This window comes from Hyperolius riggenbachi, chromosome 8 (assembly GCF_040937935.1).
Source record: "Hyperolius riggenbachi isolate aHypRig1 chromosome 8, aHypRig1.pri, whole genome shotgun sequence".
In the NCBI taxonomy this organism is placed as follows: Eukaryota; Metazoa; Chordata; class Amphibia; order Anura; family Hyperoliidae; genus Hyperolius; species Hyperolius riggenbachi.
The window spans coordinates 7,529,020-7,546,837 of NC_090653.1; the positions used below are offsets into that span (position 1 = coordinate 7,529,020).

General features: G+C 45.5%; 1 protein-coding gene across 1 annotated transcript; it reads right to left on the reverse strand.

The window, feature by feature from the left end:
• Positions 1-595: 595 nt before the first annotated feature.
• LOC137528462 (uncharacterized) lies at positions 596-1,027 on the reverse strand. The gene has a single exon (XM_068249752.1). It carries the CDS (start codon positions 1,025-1,027, stop codon positions 596-598), a length of 432 nt encoding a protein of 143 aa, XP_068105853.1.
• Positions 1,028-17,818: the final 16,791 nt, after the last annotated feature.

Consider the following 17,818-nt stretch of genomic DNA (forward strand, 5'->3'; position numbering starts at 1 on the left):
AAGCCCCAGGGAAGTAAGGCTAAATTTGTTTTGTTGCTTTGCTTATCCTTTAAAGTTAGGCTTCGCCAGGAGAGGGGTCTTCGGGTAAGGCTTCGCCAGGAGTGGGGTCTTTGGGTTAGACTTCGCCAGGAGTGGGATCTTTGAGTTAGGCTTCACCAGGAGTGGGGTCTTCGGGTTAAGCTTCGCCAGGAGTGGGGTCCTCGGGTTAGGCTTCGCCAGGAGTGGGGTCTTCGGGTTAGGCTTCGGCAGAAGTGGCGTCTTCGAGTTAGGCTTCGCCAGGATTAAGGTCTTTGGGTTAGGCTTCAACAGGAGTGGGGTCTTCGGGTTAGGCTTCGCCAGGAGTGGGGCCTTCGGGTTAGGCTTCACCAGGATTGAGATCTTCGGCTTAGGCTTCACCAGGAGTAAGGTCTTCAGGTTAGGCTTCGCCAGGAGTGAGGTCTTCAGGTTAGGCTTCGCCAGGAGTGGGGTTTTCGGGTGAGGCTTCGCCAGGAGTGGGGTCTTCAGGTTAGGCTTCGCCAGGAGTGGGGTCTTCGGGTTAGGGTTCGCCAGGAGTGGGGTCTTTGAGTTAGGCTTTGCCAGGAGTGGGGTCTTCGGGTTAGGCTTCGCCAGGAGTGGGGTCTTTGGGGTTAGGCTTTGCCAGGAGTGGGGTCTTCGGGTTAGGCTTCGACAGGAGTGGGGTCTTCGGGTTAGGCCTCGCCAGGAGTGGGGCCTTCGGGTTAGGCTTCACCAGGAGTGAGATCTTTGGCTTAGGCTTCACCAGGAGTGAGGTCTTCAGGTTAGGCTTCGCCAGGAGTGAGGTCTTCGGGTTAAGCTTCACCAGGAGTGGGGTCTTCGAGTGAGGCTTCGCCAGGAGTGAGGTCTTCGGGTTAAGCTTCACCAGGAGTGGGGTCTTCGGGTGAGGCTTCGCCAGGAGTGAGGTCTTCGGGTTAAGCTTCACCAGGAGTGGGGTCTTCGGGTGAGGCTTCGCCAGGAGTGAGGTCTTCGGGTTAAGCTCCACCAGGAGTGAGGTCTTAGGGTTAGGCAGCATCAGGGAAGTCCTTAGGGTTCGGGATCGTGTGTGTGTGCAGGGGGGGGGGGTCCTTAGGGTAAGGTATTGGCGAGGGGGTCCTTCTTAGGGTTAGGCATTGGCAGGAGGTTTACCCTGTGGCTGGGTGCACACAGAACATAACATGAAATGCTGCGTTTTATGTCATGTTTCATTTTATGTTGTGTGCGTTTTTGCTGCGCTTTTGGTGTGTTTGCATTAGCGTTTTTTTTACAGCAGATGTGATTTTCTTGTGTTTTACGCACATTTTAATGCGTTTGCGGTTCGCATATACAAAATGCACATGTGTTTTGTATGCGTTTTTCATGCGTTTTTTAATTGGGTTAACAAAGACGCATAGAAAAACGCATGGAAAACGCATACCATTTCATTTCAATTGACTTTCCTTATGCGCCTTTTTGCTGCGTTTTTGAACATTATGCAACAAAACCTGTATTTTTAAAACGCACGCATCGAAAAACGCATTTGATATGCTTTTTTTTTCCCCTGCGGCCCATAGACTTCTATCAGCAGCGTTTTCTGCAACGCTAGCGTTTCTGCTAAGTGTGCACCCAGCCTGTACGTTCCTTATATATAGGACCCTATAGGACCCAGAACTATCCCTTTCCATAGGGGAATATCTGTTTATTTTTGTCACTTCCCATTAGCCTTAAAGAAAACCTGTAACTAAAAAAAGTTCCCCTGGGGGGTACTCACCTGTTCCCCTCAAAAGTTCCCCTGGGTGGGGGAAGCTTCCGGATCCTGTTAAGGCTTCCCCCGTCCTCCTGTGTCCCATGGTGGTCTCGTTGTACCCCTCCGAACAGTGGGGATGGAAATATTTACCTTTCCTGGCTCCAGCGCAGGCACAGTATCGGCTCTCTGCTCGAAGATAGGCAGAAAAAGCCGATCGCTGTCGGGCCACACTACTGCGCAGGCGCAAGTCTCCTGCACATGCGTAGTAGAGCGGACCGGACAGAGATCGGCTATTTTCGTCTATTTCCTTACTGAGAGCCGCAACAGCGCCCCCTCTGGAGCCAGGGAAGGTAAATATATCAAGCCTTGTCAGGCTTGTCGAGCTAGGATTGTGGGCCGCTTCGGCAGAGCCAGCGCTGGATTGCCTGCAGCTACAGGGATGGGGGAAGCCTCATTGGGACCCTGAGGCTTCCCCCTCCCGAGGTGAGTACTCCCCAGGGGACATTTTTTTCAGTACAGAGTCTCTTTAAGTATAGCCACATGGGAAGCAATATTCTTACTACCGTGAGTGAAGACACACCTTGTTTTGGCCGCGTGTGGGCGGGGAGAAGGGCCTATTATTTGGCATTTGTCTGTTTCTTGCAGTGGGTAATGAGTCTTTTCAGGTTTCTGTGTATTATGGGGAAGTATTTCCGCAGGTCTTTCTAGAAGGAAGAATGAGAGACACAGAGAACGCGGTCCATCCTTGCGGCCTTTCCCGGCTTATCCGCGTGTGTCTTTGTGGAGGACGGCAGGTAATAAACATCTCGCTTTGCATTCTCCTCCCGTTCCTCGTACACAGACGCATCTGAACAAATGTATACGCTGCAGTAAGAGGCCCGGCGAGGCTTTGTCGGATTACTATCCTGGGAGTACAAAGGGCATTTCCAGTCTAAATAATTAATGCTTCGCGTCTGTTACTTTTCTTTCTTCGTTTTTATTTGTTCTTTTTGTTCTCTATTATTTATTTATTTTTTTAGCGATGTGAGGAAATAGATGTTTTTTAATGCATTCTTCACACAATAAACAAGTGTGTGACTTATCTGAAAGAGTCATATTTTTCTTCATTGTGAAATAACTGTGTGAAGTTCTTGTAATTCCTTTTCAGGCTGTGTTCAAACGACAACAGTATAAAGGGTGACCCCAGCCACAGACATGAGTGCCTTCTACATGTCCAGCCTGGATCCCGAGAGTCTGTCCGTCTATCTATCTATCTATCTATCTATCTATCTATCTATCTATCTATCTGTCTATCGATCTATCTATCTATCTAGACAACCCTACATGTTTCATGTGGAACGGGGGGCTTCATCAGGGTAAAAAGTGTCCAGTGTTAGAGTGCAAAGATCACATAAACAATCAAATCACATTATACATTGGCTTGCATCCTTTTTGTAATGGTGGATGAGGGGAGGAGCGGTAAGTGAGGTCACCATGGTAACCGGCCACCCGTTTGACTCCAATGCATCATGCCACTGTCAGTCACGTCAACAGCGCCAATCAAGGTGCTCTATGTCCCCCCGTTATGCCTCTCATAGTTCAAAGGTCCCCTTACCTTATTACTGTCATGCGCAGATAACATATGTGCATAGCGTATATAATTAGCCTTCCTATGTGCAGCGCAAATCCTTACAACAAAAAGGGGTGAAAATCTATTTCCTCATTGCGGCCTCAAGCGTACCGCCCACGTCCATCCGATTGGTCCCAATATCAATAAAGGCGGGAACAAAGCTCACAGAAACTGACCTTTTGGAATTCCCTTCTTAAAGTGGTCTGAAAGCCAGCATGTCTACTTAGCTCTAAAAGATTCCTCACAGCTTGAAAGTTACTATCCCAGAAAAAAATTGTGGCAGAACATTACTGAAGTGGTTAAACAAAGCATTTTCTCCTGCTTTTCAGCTTCAAATCCGCATCCAAACTGGAGATAACAGCATCTTTTTTACTTGTTAAACACAAACGTATCAACACTGGAATGTAAACAAACTCTCTGAGAAACTCTCTGCTTCCGGGACACACAGAGTTCAGAATAGCTCATAAGAAGATTTTCATATATAATAAAAAGCAGTTATAATAGAAAAATAATAAAGTGCAATGCCACCTTTCAGGGTAGGAAAAACTACACTTTGAAAACTTGTAATTTGTAAACAGACAATATAACGTGTGCACAAAAGCAAATATGATAACTGTATGAGTAATAAAAAGTAGGAAAACACATTTTTATTGAATGTTATTTCAGAGTTTCAGACCACTTTAAGGGGTATCGGATAGTGACTGACAGTAAAGAGTTTGTAGTCATCGGTTTATGGGAAATTGTTGTATTCAGTCCCTCCAGTTCAGACTTTGTAATCTGTACATCCGAAAAGCTGAAGGAGTGTTTGTCAATTCCCCACCACCATTGCGCAGTTGTATGTGCCGAGGTCCGCACACATGCATGGAACCCATCACAGTGTCACACAGACATGCATGTTCTCCCACCTGAAGACATATACCCAGGAACAAGAGGGCAGGCCTGCAGGGTGGTAACTAGAGGGGAGCAGCCCACAGGAGGGCCCAGAGCTGTGGGGGGCCCCAACTTCTAACCTTCCCTTCCCCCGATACAGGGGACTATACTTCACATCAGGTGTTGTGTGGCTACACTTGTTATGGGGGTGAAGATTCTGAAGGCCACACTTCTTGTATGACCCTTGTGAGATGGGCCCCAAGGCCATGAAGGGCACCAAGCAGAGATAAGAGAAGGGGTGTGACCATTGTTGGGCCCTTCAACGTTTTGGAAGGGGGGGGGGGCATGAATTGTAGTTACGCCACTGCATGCATTCATGCAGAAAATCATGCAGGTATCGGGGAGCAGAATCAGTGCGGTAAGTATGACGATCATGGAATACACATTTAGGCATTTTTTATTGCTAGTTTATTACACATATTACACATATCATTTATTACACATGTTAGGTATTATTTACTAGTGACCTACAAATGGGCTGTAGGTCTGTCACTGCCATGCGCGCACACGTGCACCCGCCCGGCCCGCCCCCTGGTCCGCCCTGCATCCTGTCCCAACGGCCGTCAGTGCAGGACATGTTTAATGAACAAAACCTATTTGTGCGCTCCTCACGGTAAATGTAACTACAAAGTATTAAAAACTTTTCCTGGATCGCACCTGAAAAAAGTGTGTGTGTCACTCTGCAAAAATATATAAAAAAGTTAAACAGGGCGCTCTACAGTAGGCAATTAGGAATATCCTCAACTATCAAATGAACATAGTCAAACATGATAAAACATAATAAAACATAGGGGTGGACATAAGAGTAACCGTATCTAAATGACCATATGATAATGTCCCTGATGTTGAAGTCAAATAACAGTCCACAGGTTACTTCCTCCAGACTTGTTTAGTACATAGGTGATTTCCAACAGTTCCTGAGTATTAAAGTAACGGTATACGCTCACCAGATTCCACAGCTGCCCTTCTCAGGATCAGCAAAAACACGCTTCTGGTCCAGCCAGTATTCTCTCGATGTCCCAGCCTTTTCCTCCTCAGTAAGCCATGCAGACATAAGAGATAAAAAGCTCCAATAGTGTAATACTGTATGCTTTAGGTCTACTCCAATGCACAAGTGCTCCCAAAAAATATATATAATAACAGCACCCTGTGCTTCACTGTGCTCCACCACCAGATGATCAATAAAGCCTCTCACCACATGAACTGGCTGACCCAGCACAGACCAGCATCAATCACATCCAATCCAGCTGGATGGATGTGGGTGGCATAACCACCGCTCTAGAACTAAATCTGTGGGTGTTAAATTTAATGTTAATTAGTGTCTTCTATCATTTCATTAACTTATCATTTCAGTATTAATTATATGTAAAGCGAAACTCACTCTGAGGGTCAGAGGTATGGGTTTGAGTAGGTCGCAACTCTGGGCCATCATAAACATGAGGAAAGATGGGTAATGTAGTTTAAGACGGATGGAAGCTGCCTAATGTGTATTGCTTTCCGTGTGGAACACGGAAGATCACACGGCGTGTATGCAGATGAATTACCCAATCATGGTTAAGGTAGGGGAGGGAGATTAGCATCATGGGAGATGTAGTTTACTGGGGGAGAAGCCCTAGCCTATCATGAGCCTGTTTTCTGTGAGGGGGGTGGAGCGTAAGTATTCTCAGCCTATTGCGGAGGCTGAGGCGGAGATGAGTGAACCACGCTGAGCTCCGTTGATGATCATGTGACCTGGGAGAAAGTACTTAGCGTCCTCTCGCTCCTATTGGCCCTAGCCCCTGATGAGTCATAGGACGAAACTAGTTGGGCGTGGCCTGAGGAGCGAGGGACGCTGAAAGAGCTCATAAGGATTTTATATGCGCATTGATTCTACTATATTGTAAGTGCACTACGTTTTAATCATTTTAATAAAAGAAGATTTTACACTATGTATGGCCCTGTTTGAGTTCCAGGAAGGCAGTCAACGAGAATATAAGCTTGATGCAAGCGGCAAAAGTGATTGATGCTGGTCTGTGCTGGGTCAGCCAGTTCATGTGGTGAGAGGCTTTATTGATCATCTGGTGGTGGAGCACAGTGAAGCACAGGGTGCTGTTATCTATATATATAAAATCGGATGTATGTGTGTGTGTGTGTATGTGTGTATGTGCCGCGATCACTCGAAAACGGCTGGACCGATTTGAACGAAACTTGGTATACAGATCCCTTACTACCTGGGATGATATGTTCTGGGGGTCTTGCGGCCCCCCTGCACACCTGGGCGGAGCTACAAACAGCAAATCAGATTTCACCCATTCAAGTCAATGGAAAAAATGTAAAAGGCTGCCATTCTCACAGTAATCAAGCCAGAGTCCCCACACTTGGCACAGTTGGTCACTTGGTGACTGAGGTTACAAATCCAGGAAAAGTGGGCGGAGCATAAAACAGCCAATCAAAATTCAGCCATTCATTTTAAATGGGAAAATGTAAACTGCAGCCATTCTTACACTGTTAATCGCAGGGTTCTCAAACTTGCCACACTTGGTCACTGGGTGAATAAGATTACGATTTAGGAAAGTGGGTGGAGCCTACAACAGCCAATCAAAATTCACCTATTGCGTTTAAAGGGGAATATTTAAACTGCTGCCATTCTTACACTGTTTATGGCAGAGGTTTCAGACTTGCTGCAGTCAGTCATTGGGTGACTGGGGTCCAAATTCACTAAAGGGGCGTGGCCAAAAACAGCCAATCAGATTTCTTTGCTGGATAAACTGCTTCCATTCACAGATTGTTGATGCCAGGAACCTGAAAGCTTACAAAATTGGTCATTGAGTGACTGTGTGACAAAGTTACACAAAGTGGGCGGAGCCAAAAACAAATTTTACTGGGAAAATATAAACTGCAGCCATTCTTACACTGTTAATGGCAGGGTTGTCAAACTTTGCACAGTTGGTCGTTGGGTGAATGAAATTAAGATTTTGGAAAGTGGGTGGAGCCTACAACAGCCAATCAAAATTCAACTTTTGATTTTCAAAGGGAATATTTAAACTGCTATCATTTTTATACTGTTAATAGCAGATGCCTCAACCCTGGTACAGTTGGTTACTGGGTGACTGGGGTTCAAATTCAGAAAGGGGTGGAGCCACAAATAGCCAATCAGATATACAAAGTATTGATAACAAGTACCCCAAAGCTGATAAACTTGGTAATTGAGTGACTATATGTCAAGGTTACAAAAAGTGGGCGGTGCCAGAAACTTAATTTTTTACATGGCAGGGTTCCCAAACTTGACGCAATTGGCCACTGGGTGCCTGGGATTATTATTCAGAAATGTGGGTGGAGCCTACAACAGCCAATCAAAATTCACCTATTGATTTTCATGGGGAATATTTACATTGCTACCATTCTTACACTGCTAATGGCAGAGGCCTTAAACCTGATACAGTCAGTAATTGGGTGAATGGGGACCAAATTCACTAAAGGGGGTGGAGGCACAAACAGCCAATCATATTTCTTAGATTGATTTCAGCCATTCTGTTATTGGCAGGGTTCTCAAACTTGACACAGTTGGCCACTGGGTGACTAGGATTAATATTCAGGAAAGTGGGTGGAGCGTACAGCGGCCAATCAAAATTCATCTTTTGATTTTCAAGGGGAATATTTACATTGCTGCCATTCTTGCACTGTTAATGGCACAGATTATTATACAGATAAGTGGGTGGAGCCTAAAAAAAGCCAATCAGAATTCACCAGTTGATTTTCAAGGGGAATATTAAAATTGCTGCAATTCTTGCACTGTTAATGGCACAAGCCTCAAACTTGATACAGTTGGTCATTGGGTCACTGGGGTTCAAATTCAGAAAAGGGGATAGAGCAGGCATGGGCAAACTTGGCCCTCCAGCTGTTGAGGAACTACAAGTCCCACAATGCATTGCAGGAGTCTGACAGCCACAGTCATGACTCATAAAGGCAAATGCATTGTGGGATTTGTAGTTCCTTAACAGCTGGAGGGCCAAGTTTGCCCATGCCTGGGATATAGCCACAAACCGCCAATCAGATGTGTTTCATTTCACTGGGAAAATACAAATTATTGATGCCAAGGACCCCAAAGCTCACAAACATGACCATTGAGTGACTGTGTGTCCAGGTTACAAAAAGTGGGCGGAGCCAAAACCAAATTTCACTGGGAAATGTAAACTGCAGCCCTTCTTCACTGTTAATGGCAGGGTTCCCAAACTTTGCCCAGATGGTCACTGGGTGACTGAGATAAATATTCAGGGAAGTGGGTGGAGCCTATCATAGCCAATCAAAATTCACCTGTTGATTTTCAAGGGGAATATTTAAATTGCTGCCATTTTTACACTGTTAATAGCAGATGCCTCAAACCTGCTACAGTTGGTCATTGGGTGACTGGGGTTCAAATGCTGGAGAGGGGCGGAGCCACAAACCCCAAAGCCAGGGGCGTAGCAATAGGGGTTGCAGAGGTTGCGACCGCATCGGGGCCCTTGGGCCAGAGGGGCCCCGAAGGGCCCTCCCTCAACTACAGTATTAGATCTCTATTGCTCCTGTGCTCATAATAATGACTTCTATGGATACTTTGAATAGTGGTTATCATTAACAAACTGTTCCCCATCCCCTTCTTGCACCTCAGACACTGTAGTTGCCATTGGTAGGTTTTGGTGCGCCGTATCAATTGTTATGTATAGAGTGTTTGGGGGGCCCCATTGAAAAACTTGCATCGGGGCCCACAGCTCCTTAGCTACGTCACTGCCCAAAGCTCACAAACTTGGTCATTGAGTGTCCGTGCATTAGGGTTAGAAAAAGTGGGCGGAGCCAAAACCAGTCAAATACATACACGGGCAGGCAGTTCCAGGTCATTAGTGGGCGGAGACAAATACAAATTTCACTGGGAAAATGTATACTGCAGCCATTCTTACACTGTTAATGGCAGGGTTCTCAAACTTTACACAGTTGGTCACTGGGTGACTGGGTTTAATATTCAGAAAAGTGGGTGGAGCCTACAAAAGTGAATCAAACTTCACCTATTGCTTCTCAAGGGGAATATTTAATTGCTGCCATTCTTGCACTGTTAATGGCATAGGCCTCAAACCTGCTACAGTTGGTCATTGGGTGACTGGGGTTCAAATTCAGAAAAGGGGGTGGAGCCAGAAACAGCCAATCAGATTTTTTTTTTCATTTCAATGCAAATTATTGATTCCAAAGACAGCAAAGCTCACAAACTTGGTCAGTGAGTAATTGTGTGTTAGGGTTAGAAAAAGTGGGCGGAGCCAACACTAGCCAAATACATTCCCGGGCAACGCCGGGCAACCAGCTAGTTATATATATTTTTTGGGAGCACTTGTGCATTGGAGTAGACCTAAAGCATACAGTATTACACTATTGGAGCTTTTTATCTCTTATGTCTGCATGGCTTACTGAGGAGGAAAAGGCTGGGACATCGAGAGAATACTGGCTGGACCAGAAGCGTGTTTTTGCTGATCCTGAGAAGGGCAGCTGTGGAATCTGGTGAGCGTATACCGTTACTTTAATACTCAGGAACTGTTGGAAATCACCTATGTACTAAACAAGTCTGGAGGAAGTAACCTGTGGACTGTTATTTGACTTCAACATCAGGGACATTATCATATGGTCATTTAGATACGGTTACTCTTATGTCCACCCCTATGTTTTATTATGTTTTATCATGTTTGACTATGTTCATTTGATAGTTGAGGATATTCCTAATTGCCTACTGTTGAGCGCCCTGTTTAACTTTTTTATATATTAGTGCAGGACATGTGCAGTAGCGCAAAAGCACTGACACAGGGACAGGACGCAGGGACACTTGCCTTTTATTAGGTAGGATAAGAATGATAATAATTGAGAAGGCCTAGATACAGCATGTTCTTCTGTTTCTCCGAATTTCTGAAATACCAAACAGGGGAGAGTTCTGCATAGTATGGACTTACTAGTGACCTAAGGCATTTGAAAACGGGCTCTAGGATTGTCACCACCATGTGTGCCGTGCAGAGCCGGATTAAATGCGGCCCTAAGCAAAGTAACTGATTTGGGCCCCCTCATGTCGTAATAGAATCAGAAGATGCAGCTGCACAGCAACATGCCACACACACAGGGGCAGCCGAGCTACTGGTTGCTATGGGCAACAGCCCGCTTTCCTCTGTGGGTGCACAATGCAAGGAATAGCAGCGGCAAAATGCAGAGTGAGAGATGAATGGCTGGGACATTTGCACTCAGGGGCTGGGGCACCCCTGTGAAGAGGGCGCCAGATATCACAGCAGCAGCACTTTCCCCCTGCATCTCCAGCCTGGCAATAGCAGAAAGCTCTGGACACCGCCAAACCGGAATCCGCTCCCATACAGAATTACATAACCACCCCCACCACCGAACAACCGATTTCCTCCCAAACTAGACAGCCACCATGCAGCCTCCATCCCAGTGAATACGATAGTGCAGCAGAGAAGGCAGCCACAGCGGGGGAGAATGACAGCACCAGATGACTCACATTCACCTATTGCGATCCAAGCAATAGAGGTCCCGTCATCCGGAACCCATCTGTCTCCTCTAGAGTGCTGCCGCTCTGTTACTACTACTATTACTACTTCCTACTTCCTGTTTGATCTGGGAATCAGGAAGTTCAGAGCGAGCGGCTGCACTGTAGAAGAGACAGTTGGGTTTCAGATGACGGGATCTCTATCGCTTGGATCATGGATAGGTGAGTGAGCGTTTGCTATCTGCTGCTATCATTCTTGCTGCAGCTGTGGTTCTCTGTGGGAAGGGATGGCGGAGTGGGCAGCGGCAGAGCGCACACTAGCAGGAGGGGGACCTAGTAGGAGAGCTTGGCTCTGAAGACAATCAGCAGCGCATGGCATCATTTGTCTCCTACTGAATAGGTGCTGGCTTACTGAACAGGCAGAGCCGAGATTCGAACCCTGGTCTCCTGTGTCAGAGGCAGAGCCCTTAAAGGGACTCCGAGCAGTGCCTGTGGATATGCCTTTAAGCATGCCCACAACTAATTCATTACATCCTCACACCTACCAGCATGATGTTTGTAATTATATCCCCCTGGGTTCCTTATATTTCATTGCATTGTGCTGAATCGAGCTGCCGACTTTGGAGAAAAGTCGGCCTGTGGCCGAAATTTCGATCACGAAAATAGCGAAAACTAAAAGGCATAGGGCGTCCATTTATATATCATTGGAAAGAGGAGAAAGAGAGCTTTAAAATGATATGCATCTTTCCATAGTTACTGCACTGCTCAGAGTCCCTTTAACCATTATACCGCTGACAGGATGGCGAGGGCTGGTTTATGTGCTGATGGGGCCCCTTTGACTCTGAATGGGGCCCCAAGCGACTGCTTTTGTTGCCTGGTCGGTAATCCGGCCCTGGTGCCGTGTGTGCGCTCTGCCGGCCTGCCCACCGGCCCTGCATCCTGTCCCAACGGCTGTCAGTGCTTGACATGCGCAGTAGTGCAAGAGCACTGACACGCGGACAGGACGCAGGGATACTTCCAAATTATTAGGTAGGATTATTATTATTATTATTATTATTATTAATGGTGCCCAAATGTCCACTTTGCAAGACCAATCTAATTGTATGCTTTAAGCTGTCAATGTCAATGACAGTTATGTTTTAAAAAATGTATTAGGCTATTGTTAGTATGTGTCAGGAATAAAAGCCAAACAAGCTAAGCCTAAGCCCTATTAGTCTTCTCCTGAGCATGTAATGGTCTCTCCTGCCACTGTCTAGTCAAACAGCTACTGTAATCGTGTCTTCAAATTTGTAATAGGTTCTGTGTGCTGAGGCAACTTACAGTCTCCTCAGTGAGATTAAACTGAAAGGCACTCCCTTGACTGGCTTCATGAAAAGCTGGGCACTCAAGAGTCCTGGGGAACCAATGTCCAAGTAGGCATTCTCCTTAGCAGGTCCCATCAAAGCTCAGGAGCTATTTTAGAGTGATGAAGAGAAGTCAGACTTAATAAGGTACAGCCATTCGCTCTTTATTAAGTGGTCAGCTACGGTTCAATGGTAATAAGATCTCTGTGGAAATGCAATTCTTCCAGTCAAAGCCACTTGTACCGGTCAGACAGGTCTTTGATTTTGATATAAAGTCATTTGGTCTACATGTCCTCAGGCAAGACACAACAGTATGTACTCTGCGGAGATTGCAGACGCCTAGCCTGCTTTACTAAGGCACCTCCAACCATCTCAAGTGATAGAGATAGACTGAATCCATTACAAATTGTCTGCTAATAGGTGGTGAAAGATGACAACCCTTACCTGGATCTTACTGTAACATAGTGGAGGTTGATTAAACCACACACATCCAGGGAAGGTCTTCAAAGCACCATCATAACACAGCAATCAGGACCTTGCATGATTCTTCGCCTCTTTTAATTCTCCCCTAGGGTTGAGCCGAAATTTTTGAAATTTCGCGTTATTATAATTACGCATGCAAAATTTGCTATTACGGCGCTAAATTATGGTAGCGTAATTGCCATTAAAATCGTAATTGATAATACCGTAAGCGTAATTTTCAACGCGTAATTTCGCGTTTCGTTCATAACGTAATTTCACGTACAACTATACCGTAATTTCACGTTAAACCATAACGTAATTTCGCATTTCTGTCAGTCTCCTGTCTTCGCTGGTGCTGTAGCACGTGCATGCAGCCTCTTCCCTTATGAGATTGCTCAACTTCCTGTTGTTTTTGTTCGCATTAGCCAATCAGAAGCGAATCAGCGGTAGTCAGACAAACGCTAACACATTTTTGCATATGAACGCTTTTTCGCGTTAAATAATGTAAAAACTAAGCATGCGCAGTTCAAGGGTGTATTGACAAGAATGTTTCTACGCATAGAGCAAGCTTTTTCGCAATAATTACACTGTGATCAATGAGAGTAATATGAACTATCGCGAAATTACGTTACGTAACTACGCTTACAAACGTTTGCATGCAAGGCAAATGTAATTTCGCGATACCCACCGTAACGCGAAAACTTCGCGAAATCCTTCTTCATTACGATTATGTACTTACGGCCATAATCGTACTTACACTAATAACGCGAAATTTCGCGAAATCGTAATTAAGTCATTACGCTCATCTTTATTCTCCCCCCAACCCCCCAACCCCCCCCCCCCCCCATAGAGTTTCCCCTCCAAACGGACCTGAGATTGAGGTAAAAGTCAAGGATGGTCATCAGTGGCGTAAAAACAATTCATTCATGCCCCCCAGCAAAACTTTGTTGGAGCCCCCAATGTTTGCACTTTTTTCTTGCCTCCCCTTGGTGCCAAAACAAGTGTAGCCACAAAATACACCTGATCTGAAGTATAGCCCCTTGTAAGGGAGGAAGGGAAGGTAGTTGGGTCCTCTGACAGCTCCCCCCCCCCCTCCGATTTTAGGTGCTGCTCCCTTATAGTTAACCTTGCAACGGTGCATGGAGCCAGAGTTGGATATACATATTTTGTGATTATTAATATTATTATTTTGATTGTTCTGAATTCTAATATTACCTTTAAAGTAAGTCAGGTGTGCATGCATTCAACAAACCATCCCACCACTTTCCAAACCACCCTGAGCCTGGATTCTTGAATCCTGACACGTGATTGGAGGAATAGATGATAAAATAATGTGTGTGTCTTTAATACAGGACTCCCTCCCCCTTCCCCAACATTCTGTAGGTAAGTCATAAAAATGTGTAATATATATTCAGTCAAGTGTAAAACTAGCACTGGGGCTATGAGATATCCAGGGAAACACATTGCTTAATTTGTCAAAACGTAGCTGAGATTTGTGCTTATATTTGTCGATGGCTCGCAGGCAAAAGAGCTAATTAATGTTTTCCAAGCCACAAACACCGTGGAGCCTTCACTACCTGCTCAGTACCAGCCAGGAGTGTTCCTCAGCCTTCCCCTCCTCCTGCGAACTGATGCGGTGAAATTACCGCAGGTTGACAACTTTGAGCTGTGTTTGTCTGCTTAACCCGGAGAAAGGAAAGAAGATTCCCCAGAGGGCTTTGACGTGACAGGCATCTTATAGAGAGGAAAAAATTTGTCAACTGCATCTCATTCTAAATGTTGACAAATTTGTGGTCTCTGCAAAATGGAGAGCGGAGAGTGTTTACAGCTCAATGCCGGCGTGACAGAGCCTGTGCCGGGCTGACGAGGCGGACGAACGTGTCATTCAACGAGGAAGAAAGAACAATTACTGAATCATGCTGGGGTCAGGCGGACGCGCAACTCACATAACTGCAGATCTTACAACATTCTTTTCAAAGGAAGCTGTCTTCGGTTTCTTTTTTTGCTAATACTGGTTTTATTTTATTTTTTATTTTTTTTTATTATAAGTATTATCATGGTACGAATGTAATCTAAAGTGATTTCCAGATTAAATGTTGCAAAGGCCATCTCAGTGCATTTGTTTCTTTTTTAATAATCAGATTTCTAAGCAAAGGGTAAAACACTGCTGCCCACAAACGCTACCCACAGAACGATGTACTGTAACTTCAGTTGGGTGTTGGTTGGTGCTGCTAGTAGTAAATATTGGTAATTTAGCTTACCCGTATTTTGCTATGCACTATCCAGCACCGTTGTCACTTCTGCCTTCCCTTCTAGTGCTGAAGGCAAACCCCCCCCATACCTAACGCCTAACCCTAACCACCCTGCTCCTGTGCCTAACACCCCTGTAAGTGCTTAAACTGCCCCCACCACCACCAAATGGCTAAACTAAGCCAACTTCGCTATGCTGGAACTATGCATAGTTTTACGCAATTACGGTTTGCCAAACTACGGCATTGAAAATCAAATATTCGCTTTGTATGCATTTCGTAGACTGCACGTTAAAATACGCAATTACACATAGTGTGAAGCGTAGTGTATGCGGATGCTTATGCCAACATGCAGAAAATTGTATGCATTCCTTCCTCTGTTAAATGCTTATACCGGGAACTCTTCTATCGCACGTGGAAAATTAGATGCGAGTAACGCATTTGTAGTTCACTACACAATAGACATGTTAATTATGCATAATGGGTGTAAGCTACGCGTAGCGGTATTTCGCTACGCGTAAATTCATAAGCGTAGTTTTGAAATTTCCTCTACAAACTACGATGCATAGATGCGAACTACGATGCATAAATTTGCACTGGCGTAGTTTCTGCTCATCCCTGTAATCCACCCTTTAGAGGCTGATCTTCCCCTCTACCTAATATCTAACCATTACCCCCACCACTAAGTGTCTAAACTTAACCTCCAGCTCAAATGTCTCCAAGTCAAAGTAGATTGGCTACAATCAACTAAAACCATTTATTTCTACATAGTTGCCAATCCTATATAACAGCCAATTCACCTGCATTGCGCACCCAACACACTACTTGGGAACTGAATGCTAATAATTAACACAGACATCTATTACACGCCTGCCAATCCCTGCACCCAAATGACCTGATCTGCCCAACAGTCCCTGGTCCTCCATTTTTGTTACTTCAAATCCTTCTTCTTCCCTGGATGCAATTGTTCCAACACCCCATGTGACTCTACAGGACATCTACCTGGATCCTACTAGTCATGAAGAAGAAAAAAGGATAGCCACCGCCTGTCAATCAATCAAAGCAGCTCCCCTTAAAGGGAACCAGAGGCCCCAGAAAAAAGAATTTATACATACCTGGGGCTTCCTCCAGCCCCATACGCATGGATCGCTCCCACGCCGCTGTCCTCCGCTTCCTGTATCCGGCGGTCCCGGGTCCCGTAGTTTCGGCCAGTCGGCGGCAGCACGCGGCCAATCATCCGCATCACAGGGGCTCCCGGCATACCCTTACGCGTGCGGCTGCATACTGCGCAGCCGCAAGCATACGGGTATGGAGGGAGCCCCTGTGCATGCGGATAATTGTCCGCGTCCGCTGGAAGTGACGGGACCCGGTACTGCCGGATCCAGGAAGCGGAGGATGGCGGCGTGGGAGCGATGCAGGCTTATGGGGCTGGAAGAAGCCCCAGGTATGTATGAAATCTTATTTCTTTTTTTAACACTGGCGTCTCTGGTTCCCTTTAATGACACCATATGACTTATTACAGGAAGGACATGGTGATCGAATGTAGTAAACATCGTAATCTACTAGTTAAGATTACAAAAACAATTAGCAATTACGGCCATACGCCATTAGGATCTGGACATTTAGTTGATTTTGTTTAATTTATTTGTAATTTCATGTAATTTTTGTGTAATGTTTGCGTAATTTTGTGCCGACTATAATGGTTAACAGCAAAGCCTCCATATATACTATTGTCACCAAAATTGCTACATATGTTAACCACCCTGACACCATGCAATTTTTTCACAAGCTTTTAGACCCTAAAAACAAGAAAAAAAAAAAAAACATTCCACAGAGAAATCTGCAGCAGCTTCTGAATATAACTACAATGGTTAATTTGCATATATTCAGCAGTGGTGCCTGGGAGACATCTCGAGCTCACCCCAACCTGAATTATCGCAAATTCTTTCTGTTTTAGGAAAGCAAACTTTTGTTTTTCTGAATATAACTCACTCAGACCCGGGATTACCGCTCTGAGCTGTGGATTTCCGTCCCGAGCCTGGCTCAGCATTACCACTAACGCTAAGTAGGTTAAGGGGCAGGGTGGAAACAAGGCACATTTTTTTGTTGTTCAAAAAGACCTTGTAGTTTTTGAGAAAATCATTTATAAAAAATGCAAAGGATTTTTTTTTTTAATTCACAAAAATGACCAGGTAAAAAAACATTTTTCTTTGCATTTTTAACATCTATTCTCTCAAAAAACGACAAGGTCTTTTTAAAAAATATTTTTTACTTGATCTCGCTGTTTCTCTTAAAACATACATAGCAATTTTGGTGATTATAGCATTGATGGGAGGTTTGCTTTTAACTGCTAAAGTCGGCAGGAAATTACACAAAAATTAAGCAAAATTATGGTTTTTGATTACATTTTCAGACAAAATTAGTTACCTTTTTGCATTACAAAATTATGTATCATTAAGGACCAGGCACATTTCTAATGATCGGTGCTGCGTGGGCTCTACAGCCCGCAGCACCGATCAGGATTACACCAGGGCGATCAGACTTCCCCCCTTTTTTCCCCACTAGGGGGATGTCCTGCTGGTCTGATCACCGCCGGCCATTAGTGAGTAGCGGGGGGGGGGGGGGGGGTCCTGAAAGCCCCCCTCCGCAGCGTTTTCCGCCCTCTCCCCGCTTACCTCCCTTCGCTCCTTTCCTTAGGCTGTGCAGGACGGATATCCGTCCTGCGCATTGTAGGAGAGGCTTCAGCCTATCATATGCCGGCGATCCCCGGCCAATCAGAGGCTGGGGATCGCCGATCTGCCTTACGGCGCTGCTGCGCAGTAGCGGCATATGATGTAAACAGTAGGGATTTCTTCCCCACGTGTTTACATTACGTGTGCGAGCCGCGATCGGCGGCTCGCACACTGTTCACGGAGGCAGTCTCCGTGAACTGGCATGGAAAGGCCACCGTACGAGCGGCCGTTTCCATGCTATACCACTAATGACCAGGCGCCGCCCATGGGCGTTAGCTGGTCGTTAAGT